At 40.3% G+C, this 10408-nt stretch overlaps 1 protein-coding gene across 1 annotated transcript; it reads left to right on the forward strand.

The window, feature by feature from the left end:
- The first annotated feature begins 1039 nt into the window (after nucleotides 1-1039).
- Nucleotides 1040-2717, forward strand: LOC100673677 (olfactory receptor 5P76-like). Its single transcript, XM_064289199.1, has one exon. The coding sequence runs from the start codon at nucleotides 1040-1042 to the stop codon at nucleotides 1982-1984; it is 945 nt and encodes a 314-aa protein (XP_064145269.1). The 3' UTR covers nucleotides 1985-2717.
- Nucleotides 2718-10408: the final 7691 nt, after the last annotated feature.

Raw genomic sequence — 10408 nt, forward strand, 5'->3', positions numbered from 1 at the left:
GCCAACCTTTGGATAGCAGCCTAGCTCTTAACCACTACACCACCAGGGCTCCATAGTGACCCACAGACACTGTAATATATGTAACTAAGTAGTCTTGTCTCTTATACATTAGCTATCAAAAAACTTAAAGGATAATCTAATATCCACCTATTGGCAAGTGTATTGGACTCTGAGGTATTATTATTATTTAACTGCATTTATAGTTACTAAAAAAAGGTCAGACTTGTGGCATTCACATTTTGACTTCACACTTGGTGTGCAACCTTGTGCAAGCTACACAATCTCTTTGACCTGATTTCCTCATCTACAAAATAAGGAGAGCACTTACTGTTATTGTATAAAAAATAAAATGGAACTATGTATGGTGGTGCGGTGGTTAAGAGCTACAGCTGCTACCCAAGAGGTTGGCAGTTCAAATCCACCACCTGCTCCTTGAAAACCGCATGGGGCAGTTCTACTCTGTCTTACAGGGCCACTATGAGTCTGAATCAACTCAATAGCAGCGGGGTTGTTTTGGTTTCAGATATTACATATACTATATATATATATATATATATATATAAACACCTATATGTAATTCTTAGCCACATTATTATCATTTACTAAGCTTGTAACAAATGATAGCTTTTCCCCAAGTTTTCATTAAAAAACCTTTATTTTTCTTGGTATTATACTCACCATTCCCTTTGATTATTCTGATCAGTTTCTTTTTTCTAATTCTTTAGCTTTAAAACCACTTTAAATGCATTTTTCGAAAATTTTAATACAAAAAGGAAAACTACATGCTGAATTTACTGGTGTTTTTCTCAACACATATTGTATATACATATATATATACACACACATGTGTAAGTGCATATCGACATGTAAAGACAAATATATATTTATCATTCCATATTAATACACAATGACACATGAAGGATATCTTTATTTATGACTTTCCATATGTGTTTTAATGAAAATGGAGCCAAGAAATTGATAACTTCTTTAATCCAAGTTTTTTATCACAGATCTATTTTGACACCAGCTACACTGTCTCATGGATTCCCTGGTGGATGGGAACCACACTGCAGTGACAGGGTTCATTTTATTGGGCTTAACAGAAGATCCTACCCTTCGGGTCGTACTCTTCATGGTCATCCCATGCATCTATCCGGTGACCATATCTGGCAATCTCAGCACAATCATCCTTATCAGAATCTCTCCTCAGCTCCATTGTCCTATGTATTTTTTCCTGAGCCACTTGGCTTTGACTGACATAGGCTATTCATCCTCTGTCACACCCAGTATGCTTGTAAACTTCCTGTTGGAGACAAATACAATCTCCTATCTTGGATGTGCCATGCAACTTGGATCAGCTGCTTTCTTCGGGACAGTTGAGTGCTTTCTTCTGGCTGCCATGGCCTATGATCGCTTTGTAGCAATCTGCAACCCACTGCTTTATTCAACAAAATTGTCCACACAAGTCTGTGATCAGTTATTCTCTGTGGTTTATGTAGGTGCTTTTCTCAATGCTTCCTCCTTTACCATTTCCTTCTTTTCTTTATTCTTTTGTGGACCAAATCGAGTCAATCATTTTTTCTGTGATTTTGCTCCTTTAGTCGAACTTTCCTGTTCTGATGTCAGTATCCCTGCAGTGGTCGCCTCATATTCTGTTGGCTTCATTATTGTGGTCACAGTGATTGTCATAGCTGTCTCCTATGTCTACATCCTCATCACCATCATGAAGATGCACTCCACTGAGGGCCGCCACAAGGCCTTCTCCACCTGCACCTCCCACCTCACTGCAGTCACTCTGTTCTATGGGACCACTACATTCATTTACGTGATGCCCAAGTCCACCTACTCTACTGACCAGAACAAGGTGGTATCTGTGTTTTACATGGTGGTGATCCCAATGTTGAACCCTCTCATCTACAGTCTCAGGAATAATGAGATTAAGGCTGCTCTCAGGAAGCAGCCTGGTAGAAAAGTATTTTCTTGACAAAATCTCTTATTTTACAGGGTGCGATGCATTAACATACCGTAAATGTAATATTAAAAGAAATTTGGTTATTATGGGCAAAGTATGTCTGTATATAATTAGACAGTATGAGCCTTGATAGTATATGTGGGGGTGGATCTTCAGACAGTAAGTCAGAGACAATAGTGAGGTAACTTAAATAAATTAAATTAAATTTAGAATTAAGAATCACAAATTGGTCCACATGAAGAAAATATTAATCTGCTGAAAATCCTTTTTACATTTTATTCATATATAACTTTTCAAAAGAAATTCTATGTCCTAAGTCAAGGTTATTGTACCCGAAACCTTTAAGGCTGTGTTCATTTTCAACAGCAGATTATGCTGAGATGAGCCTGATAATCCTACCTTTGCCTTGACTGAGTACCTTCGCCGGGGAAATAACAGAGTGGACACAGACAATAAAATTGCTAAACACATGGTGCTTGGAGAAGGCTTATCTGCTGGTGTTGGTCTCAATGGACTCTTAAAAATCCAGCCTGTATTTCTCAGTTCTGACTCTGGCCTTGGATATAAGGGGTCCACAGTCCAAGAGGATGAGACCACCTTAACTAACCTGTGAATAGCTGAATCAGATCCGAAGAGATGACTTCCTCTGAGGGAATAAATAGGGTTCCCAAACTCATCAAGAAATGAGCAGAGTAAAAGCAAAAAAGGATTTCCAGGAGAATCCGGCAAGCTGGATGACATTGAGTCTGTGAGGCAGAAACTCTGGGAGGAATTTATGATCAGGCCCACATCCTGCTCATAAAACACCAGGGGACTGGACTGTTTCTCAGCTGAAATAGGGACTGCCCCTCTGGACAGGCTAAATTCACCTCTATATGCTGATAACTGCTACATTTATTTCTGTTTCCTGTCCCCACGTAAGGATTCAGACACAAATTGCATCTTTCTGCAAACAGAAACACAGCATGTCTTATTCAGGTTTCTCTAGTGAAACCGAACCAACAGAAGGTGAAAAAGGAGAACAGCTTTTTGATCCCTCTGTTCCAGCAATGCAGGGTTGGTCACTTTAAGCAACTCTCATGGTGAACACAGCTGACCTAAGAGAGGGATTTATACATAAGAATTGGCTCACATGATTATGGAAGCTAAACCTGTTGCTGTCAATCTATTGAAACTCTTGGTGATGCCATGTGTTATAGATTAGAACTGTTCCATATGGTTTTCTTGGGTGTAATCTTTATGGAAGTTGATTGCCAGGTCTTTGTTCCACAGCACTGTTGGGTGGGTTAGAACTGTTGACCTTTAGGTTAGTAGCCGAAAGCAAACTCCTTGCACAATCCAGGGACATATATATATTCTGGAATACATGTAAATAACCTCTTTGCGGTCTAGTTGACTTTGACTAAACTGCCCCATAGAGTTTCCAATGCTGTAATCTTTATGGAAGTGGACTGCCACATCTTTCTCCTGCCGAGTGGCTGGTGAGATCGAATTGCCAATCTTTTGGTTTGTAGCTGAGTGCTTAACCACTGCACCACCAGAGAGAGATTGATTTTGAGAAATTGGCTCACAGGATCAGGCTGGCTAGGAAGTCCAAAATCCACACGACATGTAAGAGGCTGGAAATTCCAGCAATATCTCTTGATAGGATTGAATCTGAATCCTTCTTCAGCAGGGAACCATAGTTTGCTCTTAGGCTTTCAACGGATTGGATGAAGCACATCCACATTATGACGGGTAATCTGCTTAGTTTAAGGTCAATTGATCAAATGTTAATCACATATGAATATCTTCATAGCAACACCCAGTCTAGAGTTAGTCCAAACAACTAGGCACCATAGCCTTTTCATGTTGACATAAAATTAATCATCACAGGGCATTAATCATTTCATTCATTCTAAAATTATACTGGGCGCTTCTAATATGCCTTGTATTGTGTAGGCTATTGGAAATGTAAGTGATAAACAAAGGTGTCTGCCTTCCTGAAATTAATGTTCTAGCAGAGGAAACAGATAACAAAAGAAATAAGACTATTAGAAGTCAGTGAGTGCAATGGAGAAAAAAAAGCAAAGCAGAGTAAAGGAGACTGACATATCAGTGTAGACCTTGCTGAGAAGGTAACATCTGAGCAAAGGATCAAATTAGGTGAAGACACTTCATGCTGGCTGTTGCCTGTGTACACACACACAATTAATCTTTGAGGCTTCTGTTCTACCAATGGTACGCTTGGTAATTTTAATCAAGTCTCTTGATGAACACAACTAAATAAAAGCTTGATGAAATATTAAATACATCATAAAATCATATTAGATCTTACAGGATAATAAGTGAGAACCCAGATAAACTGTGATTACCCAGAGAAGTGAGCTGAGTACTCTAAAATTCTTTATAATGAGGATATTTGACAAGTAGGAGAAAAAGCTACGAAGTAGGGCTGTGGATTTAGTGTTCTTTTGGAGTGAGAGAGGCAGAAGTCAAAGCCTAGCGTATGACCAGATGAGAAGTCTAATTAATACACCTCGTATAGACCATAATGGTAGGGAGAAACATGAAGTAAACAAGTCTCTGTACAGATTTGTAGCCCTGAAAATCTAGGAAAATTCAAGCCTGGAACTTGGGTTAAGGTGGTCTAAGACACAGTGACTCTAATAGATACATGAACATCCTATCTGGAGAAAGGTCTTCATTCCAAGCCTTTATTTTTCCTGCCAATAATTCCAACCATCAAAGAGTGAAAAATAATGTCCAACAGAAGAGGAAACAAGAGACTAAACATGAGAACCAGCAGGAGCAGCAGACTACAGAAACAGAATCATTTAAGACTAAGATAGGAAATTAACAGACAGATATTATAATACTTTTAAGCTAAGAGAAATAACCTTAAAAATAAATAAAATCAATTCAACAGAATACTAGCAAACCAGATCAAAAAACATATAAAAGGGTTATACACCATAATCAAGTGAGATTTATCCCAGGAATGCAAGGGTGGTTCAACACTAGAAAATCAACCAATGTAATACAACAAACTAATAGAACAAAGGAAAGGACCACTTGCTCATCTCAATTAATACAGAAAAGGCATTTGACAAAATTCAACACTATTTCATGGTAAAAACACCAAACAAGATAAGAATATAAGGGAAATGAGTTTCCTTGTGTAGCCTTATGCCTTGCTTCTGCATAAAAGAGAGAGAGAGAATCAGCTGGGGAGATTTTTTTCCTGGGCCCTAAGGAGTTGTTACAGTTTCCCTTGTCACAGTTACCCAGGGAAGAAGCCAGTCCCTGCCAGTAGAGAATATCAGTTATGCAAATAGATAGAGTCACTTGAGAGGGGATTGGTCAGTTTAGTCTAGTGAGTGGGTTGGTCAGTTATTATGCAAAGAGGGTGTGTAAAATCTGCCCAATAAGATTGAGCCACTTAACTATATAAGCACCCACCCCACAGAGGTTGAGGCGATACCTCACTACCATCAAGAAGAGCCTGAAGTGGAGTGTGTCTTTTGGACCCAGGGTTCCTGTGCTGAGGCCCTCCTAGGCCTAGGAGACAGAGAGAACTGTAACACTGACCAGCATAAGACAGTATGGTGGGCTTCCTGGCCCATGGAGCGAGGTGGCTACAGTGCATATGCAGACCCATGGAGCCAGAGAAATGAGGGCTTACTGCTGTAGGGGGGTGCCTCCAGGCGCTTGTTGGTGGAGCTAGTAAGCTCCAGGCCAGGCACAAGCAGAGGCAGAGGCCAGGACCAGGGGGAAACAGAGGCCAGGCGAGCAAGGGCAGAGGTAAAGGCCAGGCCCAAGCCCTGAGAGTAAGGGCCTGCCAGCAGCAGCCAAGCAGAAGGTGTCCTGACTGAAGAACTATATCCTGAGTTATTCCTCTTATTTCTTTGTATGTGGACTTTAAACCTTAAAACTAAACTACTGGCATAACTGAAAGGGATGACTTCAGGCCTACATTAGAACTCCATTCTGAATTAAACTGAAATCTTCTACTTTTCTAAAGAGAAAATTCAGCTTTTTTGGCAAAATTTAACTGCTTGGAACACAAAGGGAGCAAGAGTCAGAATTTCTGGCATGGATGAGGAATTGTTTGTTGAAGGTGTTTATTAAGAATGTTTATTCAGACTTCTGGCCAACATGGTGCCATAGACAGAAGCACCATGCTTTCCCTCCACAGCAAAGCCCTGAAAAATGAAGTAAAACAGAGACAAAGGTCATTCCTGGAACCCGAGGTGTCAAATGAAGATCTATAGAACTCAGCCAAAGACCAAATGGAATAAGAAACTGACAGAGGACAGCGAGTGAGGAGAGATAGGTCCGGAGCGTCCCATCAGCGAACACAGCACAGATACACCATCTTGAATTCCCGCTAGGGATCAGCAGACAGAGAGCACAGGAAAGCAGCAACGCAGAACTCCCAAGAGGAAATAGAACACCGGGTAACCAGAGATACATACTTTTCCACACCCCATTCTCTCCCTGCTGCTCTACCTCCAAGCTTCCTGGCTGGCGGCAGTGGCTCAACTGGCTGGAAAGTGCAGGGTCTGAGTCCTTTGGATTCACCGCACCCACTTTGGAGATAGGCTGACAGGGAGTACGGGAAAGCAGCTTCACGAAGTTCCCAGCAGCAGACAGAACACGCAGTAATGAGCGATGTACACTTTCCTAGCCCTCCCCTTCTCTTCCACTCTGTTGACTTCCTCTGCTTCCCGCCAGCCACAGTCTCTTTGCCAGGATGCACCTGCTTTGGCCTCAAGGTGCTCGGATTCGTCCTGCCCACTGTGGCTGGGCCCCTGTGTTGGTGTTGGCTCTTTCTATCTCTTTTGGTTTCTACTGTGCCTCGTATCACCTACCCCTCCTTTCTCTGGAACACCTGGATCCGTGTGCCATCTTTGCTTCTTCTTGAAAGGATGTGAAGCTACGCTGGACTGAGGAACCACTCCCCTGACCCACGACACCATGCTGGTGGGATTCCTGGAGTTTTTTTTTTTTTTCCTTTTTTTGCTTTCTTCTGTTCCTTTTCTTTTCACACCTTGGGAGCCCCTTCTAGCCAGGCCTCACTGTACGGCATAGGAGTCACTCCCCCAGTCTACACAGCTGAGTAGGAGGGATCACTGTGGGCATTTCTTTCTTTCTTTCTTTTTTTTTCTTTTCCTTCTCTCTTTCCCTTTCTGTGTTTCTTCATTTCACAGTTCTCATCTCTCTACACTTATCTTCTTTTTCTGTCTCCTGAATACCTGGCGCTGTGTGACGTGTATACCTCTTCTAGCCAGGCTATATCATGCAGCCTGGGAGCCAGTTCCCTGGCCTTAGCATGCCAACCAGTGGGACTCGGGGACTCCTGGGGGCTTTTATTTTCTTTTCCAAAGAAAGCAAAGCAAAAATTTGCCAGTAATTGGAGTTTCAGAACACGGAGAGAAAATGGAAAACACACAGGTGATCGTTGAAGAATTATGACAGAAAATTTCCCTAATATCATGAATGATTAAAAGCTGACCATCCCAGAAGCTCAACAAACCCCATATAGGATAGACCCCAAAAGAAAAACATCAATGCAGATCATAATCACACTAGAAACAAAGACAAAGGAAAAATCCTGATAGCAGCTCGAGGAAAAAAAAAGCCACATACACAGGAGAAACAATAAGACTGGGTTCTGATTATTCACCAGAAATCCTGCAGGCCAGAAGGCAATGGGATGACATACATAAAAACTTGAAAGAAAAAAAAATTGCCAACCAAGAATATATCCTGCAAAACTTTCATTCAAATATAATGGTGAAATAAGGACATTTCCTGATAAACAGAAAATAACAGAATATGTAAAAACCAAACCAAAGTTACAAGAATTATTAAAGGGAGTTCTTCAGTATGAGAACAAATAACGTCAGACCACAGCCTGAATCTAAGATGTAAGATTGTACCAGTCAGATAGCAACCTAGGAAATGAATTCTCAAGGACTATCCAAAACCAAAACAATTGCAACAGGGAACCAGAGAGTAAAATCTGAAAATGACAATGACATGAGAACAATAAAAGGGGAATAAAAGGTGTAGGTATAGAACTTTCTAATGGAGAGGAAGGCAAGGCGATACCATGTAATAATACACTGGTTCAAACCTAGGAGGATAATGGTAAATTTCAAGGAAACCACAAAGAAAGTTAAGAAACTACTCATCGAAATTCAGAAGAAAAACAAAAAGTCTGAATAAAAACAGAAATCTACAAAAACAAAAGAAATCCACAAACAGAAGGAACTCAGCACAGGAGAGTAAGAGGAACAAAGACAATGTTAGCGCCACAAAAAAACACAACAAAATGGCAGCAATAAACTCACACCTGTCAATAATTACACTAAATGCAAGTGGCCTAAATGCGCCCATAAAGAGACACAGAGTGACAGAATGGATAAAAAAACAGGACCCATCAGTATGCTACCTACAAGACACAACTTAAAAACAAAGGACATAAATTTATTAAAAATCAAAGGATGGAAAAAAATAAAATTTTATGTGCTTTATATATTTTTTTCCATCCTTTGATTTTTAAAAAATTTATAACTACCAAAAAAGAGCAGGAGTGGCAGTACCAATCTCAGATAAAATGGACATTAAAACAAAACCCACCATAAAAGACAAAGAAGGGCACTATATAATGATTAAAGGGATGATCCGTCATGAAGACTTCACCATAATAAACATCTACTCACCCAATGACATGGCTCCAAAATACATAAAACAAACTCTAACAGCAATGAAAAGAGAAATTGACAGTTCCACAATAACAGTAAGAGACTTCAACACACCACTCTTGGTAAAGGACAGAACATCTAGAAAGAAACTCAGCAAAGATACAGAAGATGTAAAGGCCACAGTCAGACAACTTGAACTCATAGAAATATATAGAACACTCCACCCATCAGCTGCAAAGTACACATCCTTTTCCAAAGTACATGGAACGTTCTCTAGAATAGACCACATCTTAGGCCACAGAGCAACTCTCGACAGAATCCAAAACACTGAGATAATACAAAGTATCTTCTCTGACCACAATGCCATCAAAGTAGAAATTAACAACAGGAAGACTAAGGAAAAAAAAATCAATTACGTGGAAACCGAATAACACTCTGCTTAAAAACCACTGGGTAATAGAAGCAATCAAAGATGGAATCGAAAAGTTCCTAGAATCGAATGAGAATGAAAACACATCATACCAAGACCTTTGAGATATAACAAAGGCAGTCATCAGAGGTCAATTTATAGCACTAGATGCACACATCAAAAAAGAAGAAAGGGGGGGCCAAGATGGCTGACTAGGTAGACGCTACCTTGGATCCCTCTTGCAACAAAGACTCTGAAAAACAAGTGAATCGATCACATACATGACAATCTACGAACGCTGAACAACAAACACAGATTTAAAGAGTTGACCTGAGTGACAGAGACGGAGAATGAACAACTACGGGGAAGTAGCTAACAAGCGGCCATCTAAGATGCATCAATTGGTCTCAACCCACCTGGAGCAGGAGATCAGTGGGATGCAGACCCCAAATTCTCATAAAAAGACCATACTTAATGGTCTGATTGAGACTAGAGGAATCCCGGCGGTCATGGTCCCCAAACCTTCTGTTGGCACAGGACAGGAACCATTCCCGAAGACAACTCATCAGACATGAAAGGGACTGGACAGTGGGTAGGAGAGAGATGCTGATGAAGAGTGAGCTAATTAAATCAGGTGGACACTTGAGACTGTGTTGGCATCTCCTGTCTGGAGGGGGGATGGGAGGATAGAGAGAGTTGGAAGCTGGCAAAATCATCACGAAAGGAGAGACTGGAAGGGCTGACCCATTAGGGGGAGAGCAAGTGGGAGTACGGAGTAAGGTGTATATAAACTTATATGTGACAGTCTGACTTGATTTGTAAACATTCACTTGAAGCTCAATAAAAGTTAATTAAAAAAAAAGTGTACGCAAAAAAAAAAAAAGAAGAAAGGGACAAAATCAAAACATTACTTACACAACTTGAACAAATAGAAAGAGAACAGCAAAAGAAGCCCACAGCCACCAAAGAAAGGAAATAAAAAGAGCAGAGCAGAAAGAAATAGAGAATAGGAAAACAGTAGAAAGAAGCAATAAACCCAAAATTCGGTTGTTTAAAAGTATCAACAAAATTGACAAACCACTGGCCAAATTGACAAAAGAAAAACAAGAGAGAATGCAAATAACCAAAATAAGGAGTGAAATGGGGGACATTACAACAGACACAACTGAAATAAAAAGGATCATAACAGAGTATTATGAAAACTGCAGGAAATTTGAAAACCTACAGGAAATAGACAAATTTCTCACAACACTCTACCTACCCAAACTCACACAAAATGCTGTTGAAAATCTGAACAGTCCCATAACAAGAAAAGAGACTGAAAAGTTAATTAAA

The sequence above is a fragment of the Loxodonta africana genome, chromosome 7, assembly GCF_030014295.1.
Source record: "Loxodonta africana isolate mLoxAfr1 chromosome 7, mLoxAfr1.hap2, whole genome shotgun sequence".
Taxonomy (NCBI): Eukaryota; Metazoa; Chordata; class Mammalia; order Proboscidea; family Elephantidae; genus Loxodonta; species Loxodonta africana.